At 46.5% G+C, this 26150-nt stretch overlaps 1 protein-coding gene across 1 annotated transcript in view; it reads right to left on the bottom strand.

Annotated features, from left to right (window-relative positions):
- Positions 1–2515: 2515 nt before the first annotated feature.
- GPR173 (G protein-coupled receptor 173) overlaps positions 2516–26150 on the bottom strand; it is a 38173-nt gene continuing 14538 nt past the window's right edge. The window contains exon 2 of the mRNA XM_063936547.1: positions 2516–4303. Within this exon, the coding sequence (XP_063792617.1) occupies positions 2989–4107 (1119 nt within the window). The 5' untranslated portion in view covers positions 4108–4303 and the 3' untranslated portion in view covers positions 2516–2988. The remainder of the gene's footprint in view (positions 4304–26150) is intronic.

The following is a 26150-nucleotide window of genomic DNA, read 5'->3' as shown; positions in this document are numbered from 1 at the left end:
ACATCCTTGTCTGAATTAATTACTCTACACAGTTTAGTATCATCTGCAAAAATTGACACTGTACTTTCTAGACTTACTCCTAGGTCATTCATAAATATGTTAAACAGTAGTGGTCCGAGTATGGATCCTTGCGTTATTCCACTGAGGACCAGTCGGAACATACCCCATTACCACCACTCGCTGTTCCCTGTGATCCAGCCAATTACTTACCCAAGTACAAATAGTGTTTTCTAAACCAAGCTCTCTTAATTTGAAAATCAGTCTCATGTGTGGCACTGTGTCAAAGGCTTTAGCAAAATCTAAATAGACCACATCCACTGCTTTACCCTGATCAATATTATCACCCACTTTCTCACAGAAGCTAATTAAATTAGTTTGACATGACCTGTCCCTCACAAAACCATGCTGGTTCCTATTAATAATCTTGGAAGTTTCCAAGTACTCCTGTATGCTATCCCTTATTACTGTATACCTTCCATTTTTCCCCCACTATAGATGTCAAACTTACTGGTCTATAGTTACCGGGATGAGTTTTCATTCCCTTTTTAGATATTGGGACTACCTCTGCTAAACACCAGTCCTTCTGTATCATGCCTGATGTAATTGAATCATTGAAAATATAAAGGCCTTGCTAGTTCTGAGTTAAGCTCCATAAGCACCCTTGGGTGAAGTCCATCCGGACCAGGAGATTTATTTATCTTAATTTTACTTAGTCTCCCAGACTGTTTGCTCATTTAACCAAGTATTTAGCAACGGGCCGTTATCATAGCTTTTGTTGTGCACTACTTCCACTAACTGGTCCTCTCTAATGAACAATGAAGAAAAAAAAAAATTGTTAAATGAATCTGCTTTATCTTTGTCATCATTAATCAAGACACCCAACTCACCCTTTAATGGTCCTATATATTTTTTTTATAACCTTTTACCATTTATATTCTTTAAAAAACTTTTTAGAGTTTGTTTCACTCTCCTTGGCGATTTGCTTTTTGTTTTATTTTTTGCATTTTTTGTTACAATCCTTGTAGTACTGGAAGGACCCCGCCTTCATGCAGGATTTAAACGCTTTAAAAGCACGCCTCTTTTTATCCATTTGTTCCTTAACCTTCTTATTAAGCCACATTGGTTTGAATTTAACGCTCCCGCCCATGGGAATGAAAAGGTGAGTGTACTTATCAAGTAATATGGACATTTCTACTAATCTAAGCTTTCGCACCACCCCTATTCTTATAGATGGTTTCATAGTATTCATCAGAGAACACTTGCACCATCTTGGTGCAAGAGATTCCCCTGAAAACAGGCATATCTTTGCAGATATCAAACTAGGTATAGAAACCATTTTTTGGGGCATACCCTAGAAACCTAGCATACATGCTGACACTCACTTACGTCTTTTGAGCCTCCGGTAGAGATGAGAAACTAAGGTTCGCATCACTCGGAATCACCCATAGATGGGCACGCTCGGCTCCGGAGCAAAGCACAAGATCCATCTGCAGAACTGACTTGCTTTCAACTCTGAATCAGCTCCGTAGTGTCGAGATAAAAACTGCCTTGCCACATATGAATGTCGGCTTGACAAAATACCAAAAAGCAGAGAGGGTTTTTCAGAAATTGATATTTGCAAAGTATCACTAACGAAAAATATACTTTGTTGCTAGAGAGCCTTTTAGGTGTGGTTATGTCATCATTCTAATGCTTCACTGATATTTCTTTTATAAAGCCTAATATAATGGATGAAATAGTAATTTGAGTTAAGGTGCCTACACACACACAACCATTATTTTTTTGTTATATTACCATGCAATTTTATTTGATGAGGTCTATCGCTACAATGTAGCACATGGAAGATCTTACTGGAAAGTTCTTAACGCAAAAAGGTCTTCCAGAAATATTTGTCATCAAAGTTTAATCATTCAGATTGGTCAGTGTTAGTAACCATTGCCTCGCTGTGTGTGTGTGGGCAGGTCGATCAATCATAATTAAACAACAGCTTTTCAGCTCAGGTACAATTCATGTTTGTAAGTAAAGCAAAAAAGCAAGCAACTGGGCAAAACCATATTGCACTGCAGGTGGGGCAGATGTAACATGTGCAGAGAGATCTAGATGTGGGTGGGGTGTATTTAAACTGAAATCTAAATTGCAGTGTAAAAATAAAGCTGTCTAACATTTGTGGGCTACATCCAAAAGCAGCCTGTATTTACCCTGCACAGAAACAATATAAATGTATTTGCTCCCCTTGCGTAGCAACATGGTTTGTTCCAGGCACAAAGTTACGTGCTTTTTTCCCCTTTACGTACAAACATGAGTCAGGCCTAATATACCAAGGTGATTTTTAATTTTCTGTGTTCATATATAAATTATTCATAGAGGATTGGTTTGTGAACAGATCATATCAATTCAATGAAACGCTGTGTGTGGGTACCTTCAGAATTTCATCATGGCTGGTTGTATATAGCCATTTTACATCCAGTGCGAATATGCCGTAAAGTTGTTAAAGGAGTAGAAAAAAACTAGAAAGCAAATTCCCTCACATTTGTATCAATCAAAAGACATTAATACAAGTAGTGGCATTATAACCATTTCAATAAATATGCCCATAAACAAATACATAAATTCCCGTCAGCCTTCCCTCCCACCAAACGCACTTTGCATTGCCTCCATCACCACCCCCCTCCCAGCCATCACCAATCTCCCTTTATGCACTAGCTGGAATAAAAAAAGAGACATCCCAGAAATTCTCACACACCCCTCCCAACCCCCCACCCGCCAAGTCTTTCTTTTGCCAATTACATCTCTAAAAAAAGGAAACATTATTTGTTTTTGTTTTTTTTAAAAAGGCTTTAGTCTTTTCAACTTGTTGTTTTGTGTGTTTTCCTCATTGTTAAGTTGGTCCAACATATCGACTCCTCGATTGTGCCAACTTGGTCATGTAAATCCACAACTCCCAATCACTGAGGTTAGTGTGAGTTTGGGAGTGGAATGGTTTCCTTGTTACATTACGCAGTAAGGCTCCCTGGGTAGCAAGGCTTTCGTCCTCCAGCATGGGATGTGGAGCTGAAGGCAGCTCTTCAGGTCTTTATTGAGTAGGAAACACATTATAGGGTTTACCCCAGCCTGAGTGAAAGTCATCCACACTGCAGTGGACAAATAGCGATGAGGGATACTGCAGGTTTTCACAAACACCCTCCAATAACAGGCCACAATGTAGGGTGACCACAGCACCAAGAAGCTGAGGGTAATCCCATAAAACATCCGTCCCAACCTCTTTTCACTTTTAAACTCATCCATCCCCAAGAGACGCCTGTTGGCAGTGTGGGTGTTTTGACGTATACCCAGCAAAGTTGGTGGCATTGGCCCCCTTCCAAATCCAGCAATCCAGTTGGCAGCAGCCTGCCCTGTGGCTCCTGGCCCATGGAATGTCCAGTTTTGGCTGATGGCTGGCACCATCTGCACCGGCTTCATTTTGCGATGGCGGTACTCAAAGAGGAGTAGTTTGGCATAGACAATATGAGTTGCAACAATAAGCACCGCCAGCATGAGCATAAATCCAAGGGTATCATTGGCTTTAAAGTATCGATGCTCAAATATGCATTGGTCCTCTTCACGTATAAATTTGTAAGTACCCACATCAAAGACTGGTGGAAAGGCCATGGCAACCGAAAGTGTCCAGACCATGCATATAACTGCAATGCACGTCCAGAGGGTCATTCTCTTGGAATAGAATCGATGATGGGCAATGGCCATGTAGCGAGTAACACTAATACAGAAGAGCATGAATGAAGCATGAAAGCAAAACAGGACTGCCATGAAGGCCACAACCTTGCAGCTTAATAGGCTGTAGGCCCAGGCTGAGCCATTGCGGATGGAAAGCAGGACAAATGGAAAGCAGGCAGATGATCTAACAGCATCAGCAAGACAGAGATCCAACAAAAAGTAGTAAGGAGCCTTGTGCAGGGAGCGGTCTTTTAACACTAGCAGGGAAACCAGTAGGTTGCCTGCCAAGCTGGCACATATAATGAAACCCAGTAGCACCAGCTTGAGGTGGGTGGAGATGGCTGTTGACTGGGTAAGTGAGCCAGACAGCTCCTCGGAATCACTGCCATTAGCCATGTTGGAGGCCGGCTCCAACTAGCCTTTGGTCAGCGCCCCCTTCTCCTTCTGTGCTGCTCCATTTCCAATAACAGTGATATTTAGTGGGGCCAGGCTTGGTGGGTAGTCAAGTGGCAGGAGGGGAAAAAGAGGGGAGTGGGAAAAGATGAGAAAAAAGAGATAAGGGCTTTGTGGGAAGACCAAAATATGGGTATGACTGTACAGCATATGATTATTTAATGACGGAATGATGGAGAAACAAAATTGGGGGAGGGGGTGAGAGAGAAAAAATAAAGGTTATTTTATCATCAAAGCATTTGTAAAATATAATACATCATTAGTCAAATTAAGGTTTCATGATTAGATGTCATTAACTGCTGTGTTTTAACATTTAGATATTTGTCATTTTCATGCTAGACGTGAGGATTACAATCTACCAAATAAAGCTCTAGATAATCCATAGGTCTGAAAACAATTTGTGCTATCCATAGTTCCTGGCTAATTAAGAAAGGTAGAAATGAAACTTTAATTATGTTTATATATACACACTGGTATCTATTAGCCATATTGCTTGGGACTTAAAGTTTTCTGTATAAGCGTTTTTTCATCATACATACATTATACAAAAATACATTTAAAAATGGCCGTGGTTTTTCCTAAACTGCCATTCTCATTAAAATGTTTAGCAGAGATCCTCATAGGAACTGTAAGAAATGCTAGCCATTAAAGGTGGGTACCCACCAAGTGATGTGCTCGGTAAGTGGCATCCCTTCATGTTTCCTCCACCCGGACCGGGCCGCTCGATGCTGGGCATACACACTGTTCGATATCGCACAGTGACGTCATGCCGCGGCCGGCCGGAGCATGCTTTGGACAATGAGTCCAAATTGAGCTGCATGCACGGCCGAAACTGAGGGTCGTTAACAACTGCGCATCGCTCGTCGTCGGCTGCATACACACTGGCCGATATAGTAAACTGTATCACTCAGGAGGGGGAAAATGAGCGATATAGTTTACTTTATTGCTAAGTGTGTACCCACCTTAAGTCTGTGTATATAACAAAACTGCTAGACAACAATAATGACTTTTGTCCACCTCTCATTTGCAAAATTTTTTGGATTATGGTTTTCTGGTAAGATTTTCTCGTTCTCTTTTTATTCCTTAATCTATCTGATCAGTATTTCTCTTATTTTGTTATTAGTTTAAACAAATGCACCTGCATTCATATAGAATAGACTTTACTAGACCCTGCTATCAAATAACGTGATTCTGTAGACACTGAATATGAATGCCTTTTTGGGCCTCCTTTGGTATAGAAACCAAACCTGATAATGAGAATATACACTGCTCAAAAAAATAAAGGGAACACTAAAATAACACATCCTAGATCTGAATGAATGAAATATTCTTATTAAATACTTTGTTCTTTACATAGTTGGATGTGCTGACAACAAAATCACACAGAAATTATCAATGGAAATCAAATTTATTAACCCATGGAGGTCTGGATTTGGAGTCACCCTCAATATTAAAGTGGAAAAACACACTACAGGCTGATCCAACTTTGATGTAATGTCCTTAAAACAAGTCAAAATGAGGCTCAGTAGTGTCTGTGGCCTCCACGTGCCTGTATGACCTCCCTACAACGCCTGGGCATGCTCCTGATTTCCATTGATAATTTTTGTGTGATTTTGTTGTCAGCACATTCAACTATGTAAAGAACAAAGTATTTAATAAGAATATTTCATTCATTCAGATCTAGGATGTGTTATTTTAGTGTTCCCTTTATTTTTTTGAGCAGCGTACAATCAGCTTACAAACACTTGCAAACTGTAGACTTTTTTACCCTAATCTTATCCGCCTATTTAGCACAATTTACAGTAAGTGCTGAGTAACTTTTCATTCGTTCCTTGCAACACTTTTTTTTTTTTTCCTCAAGAAATTGTAAAGGTGGGTACACACTAATAGATATATCTGCAGATCAATTGATCTGCAGATATATCTATGGATGGATCGGGTAGTGTGCTGTGCATACACAATGCCCGATCCGCCGGGGACTGACGTCATGAACTGGGCGGGCATGTACACACGCCCGCCCAGTTCACCTGTCAATCACCGCCGGCCGCTGCAGCATGTGTACGGGCGGTCGGCCGACCGCCCCGTAAACACACAGCGACGCGCCAATATATCGATAGATATATTGGCCGTCGGCTGTGCTGCGCGGCCGACGCGATACGTCTGTGAACGACAGAGTTCACCGACTTATCGGCCGTACACACTGGCCGACGGTCCCGCGATATATCGGCCGTTCAAGAGAACGGCCGATATATCGACAAGTATGTACGGGCCTTAAGCACCACGTTACAGCTTTAACGGTGACCACAGAATGTGATAGGAAATACTTTTGTTGAAGCAAGAAAAAATAAGAATTTACTTACCGATAATTCTATTTCTCGTAGTCCGTAGTGGATGCTGGGACTCCGTCAGGACCATGGGGAATAGCGGCTCCGCAGGAGACAGGGCACAAAAGTAAAAGCTTTAGGATCAGGTGGTGTGCACTGGCTCCTCCCCCTATGACCCTCCTCCAAGCCTCAGTTAGGATACTGTGCCCGGACGAGCGTACACAATAAGGAAGGATTTTGAATCCCGGGTAAGACTCATACCAGCCACACCAATCACACTGTACAACCTGTGATCTGAACCCAGTTAACAGCATGATAACAGCGGAGCCTCTGAAAAGATGGCTCACAACAATAATAACCCGATTTTTGTAACAATAACTATGTACAAGTATTGCAGACAATCCGCACTTGGGATGGGCGCCCAGCATCCACTACGGACTACGAGAAATAGAATTATCGGTAAGTAAATTCTTATTTTCTCTGACGTCCTAGTGGATGCTGGGACTCCGTCAGGACCATGGGGATTATACCAAAGCTCCCAAACGGGCGGGAGAGTGCGGATGACTCTGCAGCACCGAATGAGAGAACTCCAGGTCCTCCTCAGCCAGGGTATCAAATTTGTAGAATTTTGCAAACGTGTTTGCTCCTGACCAAGTAGCAGCTCGGCAAAGTTGTAAAGCCGAGACCCCTCGGGCAGCCGCCCAAGATGAGCCCACCTTCCTTGTGGAATGGGCATTTACATATTTTGGCTGTGGCAGGCCTGCCACAGAATGTGCAAGCTGAATTGTACTACACCTCCAACTAGCAATCGTCTGCTTAGAAGCAAGAGCACCCAGTTTGTTGGGTGCATACAGGATAACAGCAAGTCAGTTTTCCTGACTCCAGCCGTCCTGGAAACCTATATTTTCAGGGCCCTGACAACATCTAGCAACTTGGAGTCCTCCAAGTCCCTAGTAGCCGCAGGTACCACAATAAGCTGGTTCAGGTGAAACGCTGACACCACCTTAGGGAGAAACTGGGGACGAGTCCGCAGCTCTGCCCTGTCCGAATGGACAATCAGATATGAGCTTTTGTGAGACAAAGCCGCCAATTCTGACACTCGCCTGGCCGAGGCCAGGGCCAACATCATGGTCACTTTCCATGTGAGATATTTCAAATCCACAGATTTGAGCGGTTTAAACCAATGTGATTTGAGGAATCCCAGAACTACGTTGAGATCCCACAGTGCCACTGGAGGCACAAAAGGGGGTTGTATATGCAGTACTCCCTTGACAAACTTCTGGACTTCAGGAACTGAAGCCAATTCTTTCTGGAAGAAAATCGACAGGGCCGAAATTTGAACCTTAATGGACCCCAATTTGAGGCCCATAGACACTCCTGTTTGCAGGAAATGCAGGAATCGACCGAGTTGAAATTTCTTCGTGGGGCCTTCCTGGCCTTACACCACGCAACATATTTTCGCCACATGTGGTGATAATGTTGTGCGGTCACCTCCTTCCTGGCTTTGACCAGGGTAGGAATGACCTCTTCCGGAATGCCTTTTTCCCTTAGGATCCGGCGTTCAACCGCCATGCCGTCAAACGCAGCCGCGGTAAGTCTTGGAACAGACATGGTACTTGCTGAAGCAAGTCCCTTCTTAGCGGCAGAGGCCATGAGTCCTCTGTGAGCATCTCTTGAAGTTCCGGGTACCAAGTCCTTCTTGGCCAATCCGGAGCCACGAGTATAGTTCTTACTCCTCTACGTCTTATAATTCTCAGTACCTTAGGTATGAGAAGCAGAGGAGGGAACACATACACCGACTGGTACACCCACGGTGTTACCAGAACGTCCACAGCTATTGCCTGAGGGTCTCTTGACCTGGCGCAATACCTGTCCAGTTTTTTGTTCAGGCGGGACGCCATCATGTCCACCTTTGGTCTTTCCCAACGGTTCACAATCATGTGGAAGATTTCCCGATGAAGTCCCCACTCTCCCGGGTGGAGGTCGTGCTGAGGAAGTCTGCTTCCCAGTTGTCCACTCCCGGAATGAACACTGCTGACAGTGCTATCACATGATTTTCCGCCCAGCGAAGAATCCTTGCAGTTTCTGCCATTGTCCTCCTGCTTCTTGTGCCGCCCTGTCTGTTTACGTGGGCGACTGCCGTGATGTTGTCCCACTGGATCAATACCGGCTGACCTTGAAGCAGAGGTCTTGCTAAGCTTAGAGCATTGTAAATTGCTCTTAGCTCCAGTATATTTATGTGGAGAGAAGTCTCCAGACTTGATCACACTCCCTGGAAATTTTTTCCTTGTGTGACTGCTCCCCAGCCTTTCAGGCTGGCATCCGTGGTCACCAGGACCCAGTCCTGAATGCCGAATCTGTGGCCCTTTAGTAGATGAGCACTCTGCAGCCACCACAGAAGAGACACCCTTGTCCTTGGAGACAGGGTTATCCGCTGATGCATCTGAAGATGCGATCCGGACCATTTTCCCAGCAGATCCCACTGAAAAGTTCTTGCGTGGAATCTGCCGAATGGAATCGCTTCGTAAGAAGCCACCATTTTTCCCAGGACCCTTGTGCATTGATGCACTGACACTTGGCCTGGTTTTAGGAGGTTCCTGACTAGCTCGGATAACTCCCTGGCTTTCTCCTCCGGGAGAAACACCTTTTTCTGGACTGTGTCCAGAATCATCCCTAGGAACAGCAGACGTGTCGTCGGAGACAGCTGCGATTTTGGAATATTTAGAATCCACCCGTGCTGTCGTAGAACTACTTGAGATAGTGCTACTCCGACCTCCAACTGTTCTCTGGACCTTGCCCTTATCAGGAGATCGTCCAAGTAAGGGATAATTAAGACGCCTTTTCTTTGAAGAAGAATCATCATTTCGGCCATTACCTTGGTAAAGACCCGGGGTGCCGTGGACAATCCAAACGGCAGCGTCTGAAACTGATAGTGACAGTTTTGTACCACGAACCTGAGGTACCCTTGGTGAGAAGGGCAAATTGGGACATGGAGGTAAGCATCCTTGATGTCCAGGGACACCATATAGTCCCCTTCTTCCTGGTTCGCTATCACTGCTCTGAGTGACTCCATCTTGATTTGAACCTTTGTATGTAAGTGTTCAAATATTTCAGATTTAGAATAGGTCTCACCGAGCCGTCTGGCTTCAGTACCACAATATAGTGTGGAATAATACCCCTTTCCTTGTTGTAGGAGGGGTACTTTGATTATCACCTGCTGGGAATACAGCTTGTGAATTGTTTCCAATACTGCCTCCCTGTCGGAGGGAGACGTTGGTAAAGCAAACTTCAGGAACCTGCGAGGAGGAGACGTCTCGAATTTCCAATCTGTACCCCTGGGATACTACTTGTAGGATCCAGGGGTCCACTTGCGAGTAAGCCCACTGCGTGCTGAAACTCTTGAGACGACCCCCCACCGCACCTGTTTGTACGGCCCCAGCGTCATGCTGAGGACTTGGCAGAAGCGGTGGAAGGCTTCTGTTCCTGGGAATGGGCTGCCTGCTGCAGTCTTCTTCCCTTATGGGGACGAAAGGACTGAGGCTGAAAAGACGATGTCTTTTTCTGCTGAGATGTGACTTGGGGTAAAAAGGTGGATTTTCCAGCTGTTGCCGTGGCCACCAGATCCGATGGACCGACCCCAAATAACTCCTCCCCTTTATACGGCAATACTTCCATGTGCCGTTTGGAATCTGCATCACCTGACCACTGTCGTGTCCATAAACATCTTCTGGCAGATATGGACATCGCACTTACTCTTGATGCCAGAGTGCAAATATCCCTCTGTGCATCTCGCATATATAGAAATGCATCCTTTAAATGCTCTATAGTCAATAAAATACTGTCCCTGTCAAGGGTATCAATATTTCCAGTCAGGGAATCCGACCAAGCCACCCCAGCGCTGCCCATCCAGGCTGAGGCGATCGCTGGTCGCAGTATAACACCAGTATGTGTGTATATACTTTTTAGGATATTTTCCAGCCTCCTATCAGTTGGCTCCTTGAGGGCGGCCGTATCTGGAGACGGTAACGCCACTTGTTTTGATAAGCGTGTGAGCGCCTTATCCACCCTAAGGGGTGTTTCCCAACGCGCCATAACTTCTGGCGGGAAAGGGTATACCGCCAATAATTTTCTATCGGGGGAAACCCACGCATCATCACACACTTCATTTAATTTATCTGATTCAGGAAAAACCACATGTAGTTTTTTCACACTCCACATAATACCCTTTTTTGTGGTACTTGTAGTATCAGAAATATGTAACATCTCCTTCATTGCCCTTAACAAGTAACGTGTGGCCCTAAAGGAAAATACGTTTGTTTCTTCACCGTCGACACTGGAGTCAGTGTCCGTGTCTGTGTCGACCGACTGAGGTAAAAGGACGTTTTAACGCCCCTGACGGTGTTTGAGACGCCTGGACAGGTACTAATTGGTTTGCCGGCCGTCTCATGTCGTCAACCGACCTTGCAGCGTGTTGACATTATCACGTAATTCCTTAAATAAGCCATCCATTCCGGTGTCGACTCCCTAGAGCAGGGGTGTCAAAGACAAGGCCCGCGGGCCAAATCCGGCCCGCCAGACCTCGTCTGATGGCCCGCGGTGCCGCCGCCATGAAACCCCCTTCTCCCGAGTGCCCAGCTCGGGGGGGGGCGGGGTTTCGCGGAATGACGCGATTGCGTCGTGACGTCACGGCGCAAACGCGTCATTCAACGAAACCCCGTCGGAGGAGGGAGAAGGGAGCCGCGCAGACGAGGAGGGAGAGGCGGCTGAAGAGCGGCGAGAACCGCTTCAAATGTAAGTCAGCCCCTCTCCCTTCCTCTCTTTCTCTCTCTCTCCCTCCTTCCACCACCTGCCACAATGTGTAAAATGGGGACCTGTACCTGCCGCTATGTGTAAAATGGGGACCTGTGCCTGCCACAATGTGTAAAATGGGGACCTGTACCTGCCGCTATGTGTAAAATGGGGACCTGTGCCTGCCACAATGTGTAAAATGGGGACCTGTGCCTGCCACAATGTGTAAAATGGGGACCTGTGCCTGCCACAATGTGTAAAATGGGGACCTGTACCTGCCGCTATGTGTAAAATGGGGACCTGTGCCTGCCACAATGTGTAAAATGGGGACCTGTGCCTGCCACAATGTGTAAAATGGGGACCTGTACCTGCCGCTATGTGTAAAATGGGGACCTGTGCCTGCCACAATGTGTAAAATGGGGACCTGTGCCTGCCACAATGTGTAAAATGGGGACCTGTACCTGCCGCTATGTGTAAAATGGGGACCTGTGCCTGCCACAATGTGTAAAATGGGGACCTGTACCTGCCGCTATGTGTAAAATGGGGACCTGTGCCTGCCGCAATGTGTAAAATGGGGACCTGTGCCTGCCGCAATGTGTAAAATGGGGACCTGTGCACTATAAAAGGGGGCACATGGCTGGGCACTTTAAAAGGGGGCAGATGGCTGGGCACATATAAGGCAGGTGGAGCGGTAAATTTTGGATAGACCTACAGATACAACCGGCCCTTTGATGGGGACCAAACTGCTGATGCGGCCCCCGATGAATTTGAGTTTGACACCCCTGCCCTAGAGAGTGACATCACCATTACAGGCAATTGCTCCGCCTCCTCACCAACATCGTCCTCATACATGTCGACACACACGTACCGACACACAGCACACACACAGGGAATGCTCTGATAGAGGACAGGACCCCACTAGCCCTTTGGGGAGACAGAGGGAGAGTTTGCCAGCACACACCAAAAACGCTATAATTATACAGGGACAACCTTTATATAAGTGTTTTTCCCTTATAGCATTTTAATATATATATACATATCGCCAAATAAGTGCCCCCCCTCTCTGTTTTAACCCTGTTTCTGTAGTGCCGTGCAGGGGAGAGCCTGGGAGCCTTCCCACCAGCATTTCTGTGAGGGAAAATGGCGCTGTGTGCTGAGGAGAACAGGCCCCGCCCCCTTTTCGGCGGGCTTCTTCTCCCGTTTTTCTGAGACCTGGCAGGGGTTAAATACATCCATATAGCCCCCAGGGGCTATATGTGATGTATTTTTAGCCAGAATAAGGTACTATCATTGCTGCCCAGGGCGCCCCCCCCAGCGCCCTGCACCCTCAGTGACCGCTGCTATGAAGTGTGCTGACAACAATGGCGCACAGCTGCAGTGCTGTGCGCTACCTTATGAAGACTGAAAAGTCTTCTGCCGCCGGTTTCTGGACCTCTTCACTTTTCGGCATCTGCAAGGGGGTCGGCGGCGCGGCTCCGGGACGAACCCCAGGGTGAGACCTGTGTTCCGACTCCCTCTGGAGCTAATGGTGTCCAGTAGCCTAAGAAGCCAATCCATCCTGCACGCAGGTGAGTTCACTTCTCTCCCCTAAGTCCCTCGATGCAGTGAGCCTGTTGCCAGCAGGACTCACTGAAAATAAAAAAACCTAACAAAACTTTTACTCTAAGCAGCTCTTTAGGAGAGCCACCTAGATTGCACCCTTCTCGGCCGGGCACAAAAATCTAACTGAGGCTTGGAGGAGGGTCATAGGGGGAGGAGCCAGTGCACACCACCTGATCCTAAAGCTTTTACTTTTGTGCCCTGTCTCCTGCGGAGCCGCTATTCCCCATGGTCCTGACGGAGTCCCAGCATCCACTAGGACGTCAGAGAAATACACTATAGGGTTTGCATACTAAGTACAGAAAGAGAACTCACAGTTCTGAAATGTTATCTCTGACAGGCATGAACTAAGGTTTGACTAATTATTCTTCTAGCATTCCTCTAGTCTCTAACACAGATCATTAAAAATGTTAGTATTTGTTTATTGTACCGTACAAGAAACACATTTAGATCACAATAGTATCAGTGTATTACATGCACCAAGTTACAAAGAAACTACCTGTTAATTTTTTGCAGCATGAATGTAAAAGTATTTTGTAAACGGAATTCCCCTGTCCTAACCTGTTGTATGAGACTGAATTCCGTCTACTTCCCCATCCTAACCTGTTGTACGAGACTGAATTCCGCCTACTTCCCCCGTCCTAACCTATTGTATGAGACTGAATTCCGACTACTTCCCCTGTCCTGACCTGTTGTATGAGACTGAATTCTGCCTACTACCACTGTCCTAACCTGTTTTGAGCCTGAATTCTGCCTACTTCCCCCATACTATCCTGCTGCATGAGACTGAATTCTACCTACTTCCCCCGTCCTAACCTATTGTATGAGACTGAATGCCACCTACTTCCCTGTCCTATTCTGTTGTGAGGCTGAATTCCGCCTACTTCCCCTGTCCTGACCTGTTGTATGAGACTGAATTCTGCCTACTACCCCTGTCCTAACCTGTTTTGAGACTGAATTCTGCCTACTTCCCCATACTATCCTGCTGCATGAGACTGAATTCTACCTACTTCCCCCATACTAACCCGCTGCATGAGTCTGAATTCTGTCTACTTCGACTGCCTTCACCTATTGTATGAGACTTAATTCTGCCTACTTCCCTCTTTCTAACCCATTGTATGAGACTGAATTCAGCTTACTTCCCCATCCTAACCTGTTGTATAACTCATTTTTTAAATAAATCTACCATATTGCCATATTACTAATGCAATCTTTGACACAAGTTGCTCCTTTACACCTAACATCCAGTTTCTCTAGCAGTCATGTCACCTCTACCACCAAAATATAGCCATAGCATGCCCCTTACTTAACGAGGAGTCACTCTTACACGTTCTCTCATCACCTCCTGTCTTGATTACAGCAATCTCCTATCTGAATTTCCCTCAACCATTTGTCCCCACGGCAATCCATCCTAAATAGCTGTGGCAATACCGATCTCCCTGTCTAGCTGCTCCATTCTGCAAATCCCTATTCTAGCTCATCGTTTCCTCTAGAATACAAATCAAATTACCCTCATATACAAACCCTCAATAACACGACTAGGTCATACATCTCAGATCTCATCTGGAAATACTAGCCTCTCACTCCCACCCACGAGACTTCTCCCGTGCTGCCTATGGAATCCCTTACCATGCCTGATCAGACTCTCCCCCAGAATTCAAATCATTAAATGCTTTCTGAAAACCTATTTACTAGAAGCTCCGATCTGGTACACCCTCACACCTGTTCCAATCTGTACTGACTAGCTCCTTCAGCCTGCTTTGCGCAGTCTTTTTATTCTAGATTGTAAGCTCTCTGTTAAGAAAGACTCACGTCATTTGTACCTATGTTGTCTACCTTGTATGTTCCATGTATATCATACATACTGTATCACAATTACAATAATCCAGGTGACAAAATATGAGCATTGTCCTTAACTGTAGGAGTTATTTTTATGAAGCGAAGGATTTAGTCTTGAGGTAGTCAGTAATAGTAGTATTAACTTATCTGTAAAGTAAAAAAAAAAGATGTGCCAAGACTTTTACTGCTGTTTTCTGCATTGGTAATGTCAGGGAGGCACAGCCATAGATCTGATCATACTATGCAGGCCTGACAAGTTGGCATAACAGTACTGATGACGAAGGTCTAACTATGGGGGTAATTCAGATCTGATCGCAGCAGCAAATTTGTTAGCTAATGGGCAAAACCATGGGGGTAATTCAGACCTGATCGCTGGGTAGCGATTTTTGCAGCCCTGCGATCAGATAGTCGCCCGCTACAGGGGGAGTGTATTTTCGCTGTGCAAGTGTGCGAACGCATGTGTAGCAGAGATGCACAAACTGATTTTGTGCAGTCTCTGCGCAGCTCAGGACTTACTCAGCCACTGCGATCACATCAGGCTGTTCAGGACCGGATTTGACGTCAGACACCCTCCCTTCAAACGCTTGGACACGCCTGCGTTTTTCTAAACACTCCCTGAAAACGGTCAGTTGACAACCACAAATGCCCAGCTAAAGTACACTCCCCCTGTAGGCTGCGACTATTTGATCGCAGGGCTGCAAAAATGGTTTTGCCCAATTGCTGACAAATTTGCTGCTGCGATCAGATCTGAATTAGGCCATATGATAGCATCAGGAGGTGCAGTTGCTATAACCCTTGCAGATTGGATTACAAAATTATGCTATGAAGCACAGCCAGAACATCATTTAAAAGTTATACACAGGTAAACCTATTCAAAAATAAAGTTAATATAGCCTATTGTAACCAATTATATTTTAGCAAACATTGGGGGTCATTCCGAGTTGATCGCTAGCTGCCGATGTTTGCTGCGAAGCGATTTAAAAAAATGGCAAAACTATGCATGCGTATGGGGCGCAATGCGTACGCGCGGCGTAGGGGTACAAGGAGCATCGTTGTTTTGCACTGCTTATAGCGACGATTCCATTCGCACAGTCGATCGCAAGTAGATTGACAGGAAGTTGGAGTTTGTGGGTGTCAACTGAACGTTTTCAGGGAGTGTTTGGAAAAACGCAGGCTTTTGCAGGGCGGGTATCTGACGTCAATTCCGGGACCTTTGTCGCTGCAATCATCGTACAGAATAAGTAACTACAGGGCTGGTCTTGTTCTGTACAAAAAAATGTTTTTATAACCGCTTGGCTGCACAGGCATTCGCACACTTAAAAAGCAAAAATACACTCCCCCGTGGGTGGCGACGGCAGCGACTATGCGTTTGTACAGCTGCTAAAGGTAGCTAGCGAGCGATCAACTCGGAATGAGGGCCATTGATCTAGTACAGTTTAGAAAATGAAAGCAAGTATTTGATTGGTTTATTTAGTTTACTGCAGATATGACCTTTGGAAACGTTTTCAGAATTGGCACTTCAGGGCCAGTAAGGTTATAGTACAACTAGAGTAGTCCCTCTCTCTGAGCTTTGTTCTGGTCATCTATCATTGAACCGAGCAAAATGCAGTACAAAGGAAAATTCAATCTGACGTCTTTCATCTCTTTGTGCCGCAAGGGCGACGTAAAGGGAAAATGTGTGAGAAAGCCTAGACGCAGACACAATTGTTCTGCTTCATCCAGCAATCTTCCTGTGCTGCTTCGAAAGACAATGTTAATGTCCCTTGTGTAGGGATCAATGTTTCCTTTTGAAAGTCCCATCGTAGCTCAGCTGGAGGGTCAGTGTAAGCTGGTTGCGTGAGTGAATGTATCCTGTTACATTATAGATTGTGCTGGTAATTATCCCATTAATTTCAGTACTCTTGTGGATGGTGCTCCAATATAATCCCTCCCACCTTATTGTGTCTCTCATGTGTGGATCATATGGGCTTTGCATACTGTAGGCAGATTCCGATATTTCCCCCCTAGGGTGCTGCCTTGTTCCTCTGCCTCTTACCATGTGTTGGTCAGGGAGGCATGAGAAGGGTGGTATATTATAGCGCTAAGACCAGGAGTGATGCACTGGCTGTGATATCACAGATGGTTGCTAAGTGGTTGCCATGGGTAACAGAATAGGCCATGTCTTGATATTATAATTTGTTGTAAATTAATCATGTATACAATACGTAGAATGGGATCATCTGTGTGAACATCGGGCATCTGAGTAACCCTCAGGTTACTCAATATGCTCGGCAAATTTGCGCTACCAGGGCCATTGAATCTGCATTCAATGAGGCAGTCACTAATTTTGATACGCCCAGAAACTGGGGCTGACACGTCCTCATTTCATAGTTGCCGACATGCCGGCCGCCCATTTCAGGAGAGGGCAGCCAGGGTAGCATGGAACAGAGCAGTATGGGGGGGGGGAGGATTTGGACATGACCAGTCATTGGAGATGGGGTGAGGCTGGTTCTGGGGCGTGGCTACTGTGATTGTGTCACTGTAGCCATGCCCCCCGCTCTACGATGCCAAGATTGCCGGCATTGCACAGCAGGGTTGTGGCTATGATGACACGATTCAGGGCGAACTACGTCTTCACTGGAGGAAGTGGTTGGGGCAGCAATATTCCGGCAGATTTGTCCACTTGTGCTGGCGGCTAGGTGGGCCACCCGATTTTCGGGAGCCTCCCGGCCGTTCCGGGAGAGTAGGCAAGTATGCCTCATTTTCTAAACAATGTCAGCCGTGCTGTGGCTTTTGGGGCACTGCAAGCGACATCACAGGATCAGAATTGCACATGCATAGGGCAGATCCTGCGCACGTGCAGATGACTAAACATTATTGATTTATGTAACTGTTGAATTTATATAAATCTATGAACCAGGCTCTTGGATGGAAGTTACAAGTGCTTTGCAATATTTTAGAAACTTGTTAAAAAAAAAATCACATTACAGACTTTTTTTCTGTACCCCAAATTAATCTAGAGCCTTTAGTTGCGTGAAAAACACTTACATACTTCATTTTCCCACCGTTAATACAAAAGAAAAAGTAAAAATCAGCCATTTGGCAACTGTTGAAATATTTTGCTTATGGTCACTAATGGTCTTCTGTACTCTTATCCAACATAATTTGCCACTTTTCTGGAGTTCAGGGAGATTTCCTCATTTTTTCATGCGTTTGCCCCAAGTTGCGCAATGTAGAATTACTGCACAGGGTTGCAGGAGTGCGCATGCTGACACTAGGCTGCGATGTTCGGGTTACAGCTACCAGCTGTAAAATCTAAAATGAACGCTTTTCATTTAATTATCCCCCTTGAGTTATTGGTTCTCATACATAGTACCAGCCAATCAGCTCCTTGCTGCCACGTTACAGGCTTTTTTGAAGAAAAAAAAATTACAGGAGCTGGATGGTACTTTATCTCTGTCCACTTTATCTCTCTTCAAGGCTTAGTACATAGACCCCATAGTTGCATGGGTATCCGGTCTCTAGGTTGACAAGACTTAGGTCGACAGTGTCTAGGTCAACCATTATTGGTCGACAGTAACTAGGTCGACAGGGTTTCTAGGTCGAAAGGTTGACATGAGTTTTAAAATAAAAATTAGTTTTTTTTTTACTTTTTCATACTTTATGATCCACGTGGACATTGATTGGGAACGGTAACCTGTGCCAAGCGCAGCCAGTCACCTTGCCCGAAGCATGGCGAGTGAAGCGAGCCTTGCGTGGGGACACGGTGCACTAATTGGGGTTCCCGGTCACTGTACGGTGAGAATGACACCAAAAAACATTACAAAACTCATGTTGACCTTTTGACCTGTAGACCTAGACCATGTCGACCTAGAGACCCTGTCGACCTAGTTACTGTCGACCAATAGTGGTCGACCTAGACACTGTTGACCTAAGTGTGGTCGGTCTTCAATACCACACCCGTTGCATGCCCTTACTAAGCTTACATGAGAACACAGCACGTCACCCCGTTACATCTCTGGTCGTAAGTGATCGATACATTCGCAATGCGTTCAACTCTCCAGCATGCTGTCATGTTCAGAGCCTGTACAGTAATTCCAGCACACTGCTGTACGTGTAAATCTGTGTCAGTCCCTTACACAGTGTGTTTATTAAATACCCTGCAGTTTCTGTAGAGGTTTATTAAGTACACCCTACCGTCAGTGTATGTATACCAAATATTCCCTAGTGTTTATATATGCTTGCCAAGTACTGTACCTCCTTCATGTCTGCAACTGTTTGCCAAATACACCCTGGTGTTTGTAAATGCTTGTTAGTTATCCCTACCATAATGTCCGCAATGTTTAATAAGTACACCCTGACGCCTGCACATGTTGAATAATTACATGCTCTGATATTTTGGGGTGTATCTTTTATTGCCTGTCACAGCAAACTGTCAATTTGAATTTATATTGAACAGCATGACGTAGTTCTTGAACCTATGATAACCCTGAAGGTAATCTGAAACTTACAACTTTTTATGTTGGCAAATACGCGCACGGGAAGTGGAGATAGTCATATGTAATGGGGTGGTGTCCAGCACTCCCAGCGCCCCCCGTCTCATTCCATCCCCTATAAGCACCATTTCAATGGCGTGCACACTGCACACCATAGTAGGTACGAGTAGAGCAGTGGTGGATGGGACATGCCTGATCGGTACATTGGGTCTAATTCTGAGTTGAGAATAAAGCAAGTAAGGGCCTAATTTATGTGTGTTCGCAACGGCAGATGTTCACGCAACGGAGCAATTATTGAAAGACTGCACATGTGCTGCAATCGCAAGGCGAATGCACGAAGGTGCCGCTGCATTCTCGCCCGCATTGAGAATTTCATGGAAATGTGACTGACAGGAAGTGACCATTTGGATGTGTTAACGGGGAGTTTACAGTGAGTGGTTGGGAAAATGCAGACATGTTGTGGGGTGTATTTGGCGTCAGTTGCTAGCTCGTAGGTGCAAAACCATAACGCCTGCACCTCTACTGCTATGTCCAGTCTGCATAGCCATAGACCAACCCTTAGACCCTATGGGGGTCATTCCGAGTTGTTCGCTCGTTGCGCTATGCTGCGATTTGTTGCTAACTGCGCATGCGCATGGTACGCAGAGCGCATGCGCTAAGCTATTTAACACAAAACTTAGTAGATTTGCTGGTGTTCCTGCAGCGCTTTTCAGTCGCACTGCTGATCGGGGAATGACAGGAAATGGGCGTTTCTGGGTGGTAACTGAGCGTTTTCCGGGAGTGTGCCAGGGAAAAACGCGGGAGTGTCTGGAGAAACGGGGGAGTGGCTAGCCGAACGCAGGGCGTGTTTGTGACGTCAAACCAGGAACTAAACGGACTGAGCTGATCTGAGCTGACTGAGTAGGTCTGGAGCTACTCAGAAACTGCAAATAATTATTTAGCAGCAGTTCTGCTAATCTTTCGTTCGCTATTCTGCTAAGCTAAGATACACTCCCAGAGGGCGGCGGCCTAGCGTGTGCAATGCTGCTAAAAGCAGCTAGCGAGCGAACAACTCGGAATGAGGGCCAATATTCCTTATTTTGTACAGGTAAATTTACAATAGAGCACACAGGGCCGCATTCAAATGTTCTCCCCCTCCCCCCCCCCTCCAGTCCGTGAATGCACCCGCCGGCAGTATTCTAATGTTACTGCCGACAGGTGTGACAAGTTAAATTTCTGCTCGCTTTACGCGAGCTGAAATGCGCGTAAAGAGACCCGTTTGAGCGCCCAAAAGGGGCTTTTCACAATTGGGCCTATTACTTTAGTCGGGTTTAGGTGCTTTGAGTGCCTAAACCCGACTGTAATGGGCGCAATCAGCGCGATAATGGGGGCCATTTGAATATCGCCCCTCTATCTTACATCACTGTAGACGAGAGATAGGAGGTGGGATAAGATTTGAATTCCCCCCACAGACAATACAAACATACAGACAGTAAAAGGGGAAAAATCAGCCAGTGAGATTTCTTTACAACTCAGGATCCCGCCAGATCTCGCAGGTAAGTATTGGGGTTTAAGGTTTGGGAACTAGGGTAGGGTTAGGCGCGGGGGTGGTTAGGGTTGGGCTGTGGGAGGGGACGGTTAGGGTTAGGCTACTGGAGGGGTAGGTTAGGGGTGGGGTTTAAAGACTTACCGATTTTGATTGTCAGGATGCTGCTATTGGCATCCTGACCACCAGAATACAGATTGCCAGGATTTCATACCCAGCTCTTACTAACAGTAGCATTCAATGAACAGAAAGGATCAGAGCCACTGACTGTGCATGGGCTAGTTCAGATTGATAACAAAGTGGGTGGAGGGCCCTGCTCATAAGAGCTTATAGTCTACGAGAGTGTTAAATATTATGTAAAAGAAGGAGAGAGAATTGACTGCATAGGAAAGGAAAGAGTTAAACATCCTGTGAGGGGTGGACCTAGCTGTGAGGAAAGTACAGCCTTTGGAAAAAGAGGAGGGTTAATATATATAGGGAATGCTAGGCCATTTTGCTCTCTCTTGTTGCTGAATTGCCTTCCCGCCCTCCCGCCCTGTTGGTAGAGGCTCTGGCACGGAGTGCCTTGGCGTTGAATTGTTGGCTGGTTTCTCGTTGGCTATTTATTTGGCGGAAAAGAACGTCAGGTTGTAGTTTGTATTGTTAGCTGTAGTGATTTACAGTTTGGTGTGGTTTAGGTGCACTCACCTCCATCGACTTTTAGGGCCGCTCGACCACCCGTCCGGGGGCAGCGGCAGGCACCCATCAGGGTGGGTAGTCACTGTGGGGGTTGAGTTGGGCACCTATTACCGATTTGATAGTTTGTATTTAAATTAGGATAGTTTTGAATTTTAACATTTTAAGGTTAGAGTCAGTTCAATAGAGCCGTTCTTTTTTCTGCCACCATATGCCGGCTGTATCGGCATGTTAAACAAAATTTTCAATTACAGGTTTGCTTATGGTTAGGGTATAATAAATAGCTAGCAATTTTTCTGCCAAATTCAAGTCTCCGTGTCATTATTTCTTGGTATTAGAGGTAATGAATGCTTTACTTTGAATGAAGGGGTCCACCAAGTATCATTAGGATGTTTATACTTCTAGAACCAGTTGCAACCCAAATAATTTTCTCTTATTCTCATATGTAAACTTACTGTCAAAGCTCTTTGGGAGTTTTAGATTGTTTTACTGTAAAATAGTATTTGTGCTGCCAGTATCAGAGGTGAGGACTGAGTTTCACTAGGAGCCCCTGAAAGGAGGTTTGGGTCCTGCTACACCCCGGTACGCCCACGTACTGATTCCTAACTAGTGGAAATATACTCTGAGAGAAGTCAGCAAGCTAACGTCTGTTACACTTGATGTCATGGCTATGCCACAGGGTATATGTCAGAAACAAGGTCAAGCCAAGGGTCATCCACAGGAGAATGCACAGTCTGAATTCACACAAGTATTCAGGAGCAAAGATGGGAGCCTAATACTCTGCCATCTTCCAGCAATAGTCAAAGTGAGCCCATAATGAAAATATATCCCCCGTGACCCCATCGGTCACATGACTTTGAGAGTGCCACGCACCCGTCACCCGTCAGGTGCGTCATGGTCAGCAGACGGCTGCACTAACACCAGGGCCAAGTAGAAATAGACATTCTCCGAGGGATGTAGTTACAAAACCGGCATTTGGGATCCTCGACCGCCAGAATGCCGACAGGGGACTGAGGCCTATTCCCACTCATGGGTGTCCACGACACCCATGGAGTGGGAATAGAACGTGTGGTGAGCGCAGCAAGCCACTGTGCCCGCAGCATTGCGAGCACAGCGATCCCGCAAGGGGCTTCGTTGCGCTCGCCCCCCTGTCGGCATTCTGGCGGTCGGGATCTAGGCGTTATTATGCTGACCACCAGGATTCCGAACGTCACATACCCAAAGCTTCTCCGACTCCACAGGGCTGGTGCAGTATCCAATGTTGCATCTCTTGGAACCGGTGGGCATCTCAGTAGGAAGCCCATCAGTCGCGGCATTAGCATAGAGACGCAGTAGCAGTTGCTGCAACAGATACAGGGGGTCAATTCGACCCGATTGCTCGCTGTAGTTTCTCGCAGTGCAGCGATCGGGTCGGAACTGCGCCGGCGCCGCAGTGCGCCAGCGCATGGCAGCCGTCATTTCCTAGCGATCGCCTCTGATGCAGAGGCGGTCGCTGGGCGGGAGGGGGGTGGACGGCGCAGGCGTGTCCGGGCCGATGGGGGGGTGGTCCGCGGCAGCTGCGTGACATCACACGCAGCCGCTGCGGGCCGAGGGGTGACGAGTAGCTCCCGCCCAGCATGCTAAAGCTGCGCTGAACGGGAGCTACTCTTGAAGTGCAAAAGCCTTTGCACTTCTGCGGGGTGGGGTAGGGGGGCGGTACTGACATGCGGGGCGGACTACCCCTGTGCTGGGCGTCCCCCCCGCATGTCAGTGTGAATGATCGTAGCTGTGCTAAATTAAGCACAGCTACGATCAACTCGGAATGACCCCACAGGCCCTAATTCAGCATGGATTGTAGAAGTGCGAATAAACGCACATCTATGGTCTATGGGGGTCATTCCGAGTTGTTCGCTCGTTATTTCTCTAACGTCCTAAGTGGATGCTGGGGACTCCGTCAGGACCATGGGGTTTAGCGGCTCCGCAGGAGACAGGGCACAATAATAAAAGCTTTAGGATCAGGTGGTGTGCACTGGCTCCTCCCCCTATGACCCTCCTCCAAGCCTCTGTTAGATTTTTGTGCCCGGCCGAGAAGGGTGCAATCTAGGTGGCTCTCCTGAGCTGCTTAGAATAAAAGTTTAAGTTAGGTTTTTTTATTTTCAGTGAGTCCTGCTGGCAACAGGCTCACTGCTACGAGGGACTTAGGGGAGAGAAGTAAACTCACCTGCGTGCAGGATGGATTTGCTTCTTAGGCTACTGGACACCATTAGCTCCAGAGGGAGTCGGAACACAGGTCTCACCCTGGGGTTCGTCCCGGAGCCGTGCCGCCGACCCCCCTTGCAGATGCCGAAGTTGAAGAGGTCCAGAGGTCCAGAAACAGGCGGCAGAAGACTTTCAGTCTTCATAAGGTAGCGCACAGCACTGCAGCTGTGCGCCATTGTTGTCAGCACACTTCATACCAGCGGTCACTGAGGGTGCAGGGCGCTGGGGGGGGCGCCCTGGGCAGCAATGTATTATACCTTTTTTATGGCTAAAATACATCACATATAGCCCTTGAGGCGATATGGATGTATTTAACCCCTGCCAGATCTCACAAACTCCGGGAGAAGAGCCCGCCGTTAAAGGGGGCGGGTCCTATTCTCCTCAGCACACGGCGCCATTTTCCTGCTCAGCTCTGCTGTGAGGAAGGCTCCCAGGCTCTCCCCTGCACTGCACTACAGAAACAGGGTTAAAACAGAGAGGGGGGGCACTTATTTGGCGATATGATTACATATGTGAAAATGCTATAAGGGAAAACACTTGTATAAGGGGTTGTCCCTGTATAATTATAGCGTTTTTGGTGTGTGCTGGCAAACTCTCCCTCTGTCTCCCCAAAGGGCTAGTGGGGTCCTGTCCTCTATCAGAGCATTCCCTGTGTGTGTGCTGTGTGTCGGTACGTGTGTGTCGACATGTAGAAGGACGATGTTGGTGAGGAGGCGGAGCAAATTGCCTGTATTGGTGATGTCACTCTCTAGGGAGTCGACACCGGAATGGATGGCTTATTTAGGAATTACGTGATAATGTCAACACGATGCAAGGTCGGTTGACGACATGAGACGGCCGGCAAACAAATTAGTACCTGTCCAGGCGTCTCAGACACCGTCAGGGGCTTGTAAAAACGCCCATTTACCTCAGTTGGTCGACACAGACACAGACACGGACACTGACTTCAGTGTCGACGGTGAAGAAACAAACGTATTTTCCTTTAGGGCCACACGTTACATGTTAAGGGCAATGAAGGAGGTGTTACATATTTCTGATACTACAAGTACCACAAATAAGGGTATTATGTAGGGTGGGAATAATCTACTTGTAGTTTTTCCTGAATCAGATAAATTAAAGGGTGTGATGATACGTGGGTTTCCTCCGATAGAAAATTATTGGAGGTATACCTTTTCCCGCCAGAAGTGAGGGCGAGTTGGGAAACACACCTTAGGGTGGATAAGGCGCTCACACGCTTATAAAAACAAGTGGCGTTACCGTCTCCAGATACGGCCGCCCTCAAGGAGCCAGCTGATAGGAAGCTGAAAAATATCCTAAAAAGTATATACACACATACTGGTGTTATACTACGACCAGCAATCGCCTCAGCCTGGATGTGCAGCGCTGGGGGGGCTTGGTCGGATTTCCTGACTGAAAATATTGATACCCTTGACAGGAACAATATTTTATTGACTATAGAGCATTTTAAGGATGCATTTCTATATATGCGAGATGCGCAGAGGGATATTTGCATTCTGACATCAAGAGTAGATGTGATGTCCATATCTGCCAGACGATGTTTATAGACACGACAGTGGTCAGGTGATGCAGATTCCAGACGGCACATGGAAGTATTGCCGTATAAACGGCTCGGTGAGATCTAAAAGATTTGAACAATTACATACAAGGGTTCAAATCAAGATGGAGTCACTCAGAGCAGTGATAGCGAACCAGGACGATATGGTGTCACTGGATATCAGGGACGCTTACCTACAGGTCCAAATTTTGCCCTTCTCACCAAGGGTATCTCAGGTTCGTGGTACAGAACTGTCACTATCAGTTCAGACGCTGCCGTTTGGATTGTCCACGGCACCCCGGGTCTTTACCATGGTAATGGCCGAAATGATGATTCTTCCTAAAAGAAATATGGACGCTTTCCTGATAAGGGCAAGGTCCAGAGAACAGTTGGCGGTCGGAGTAGCACTATCTCAAGTAGTTCTACGACAGCACGAGTGGATTCTAAATATTCCAAAATCGCAGCTTTTTCCGACGACACGTCTAATGTTCCTAGGAATGATTCTGGACACAGTCCAGAAAAGGATGTTTTCTCCCGGAGAAGAAGGCCAGGGAGTTATCCGAGCTAGTCAGGAACCTCCTAAAACCAGGAAAAGTATCAGTGCATCATTGCACAAGGGTCCTGTGAAAAATGGTGGTTTCTTACAAAGCGATCCCATTCGGTAGATTTCACGCAAGAACCTTTCAGTGGAATCTGCTGGGAAAATGGTCCGGATCGCATCTTCAGATGCATCAGCGGATAACCCTGTCTCCAAGGACAAGGGTGTTTTCTTCTGCGGTGGCTGCAGAGTGCTCATCTATGAAAGGGCCGCAGATTCGACATTCAGGACTGGGTCCTGGTGACCACGGATGCCAGCCTGAGTGGCTGGGGAGCAGTCACACAAGGAAAAAATTTCCAGGGAGTGTGATCAAGTCTGGAGACTTCTCTCCACATAAATATACTGGAGCTAAGGGCAATTTACAAGGCTC

Source organism: Pseudophryne corroboree, chromosome 8, assembly GCF_028390025.1.
Source record: "Pseudophryne corroboree isolate aPseCor3 chromosome 8, aPseCor3.hap2, whole genome shotgun sequence".
NCBI classification, from domain to species: domain Eukaryota; kingdom Metazoa; phylum Chordata; class Amphibia; order Anura; family Myobatrachidae; genus Pseudophryne; species Pseudophryne corroboree.
Note: the sequence above shows the minus strand (reverse complement) of the source record. Positions and strands in the feature narration are given on the sequence as shown.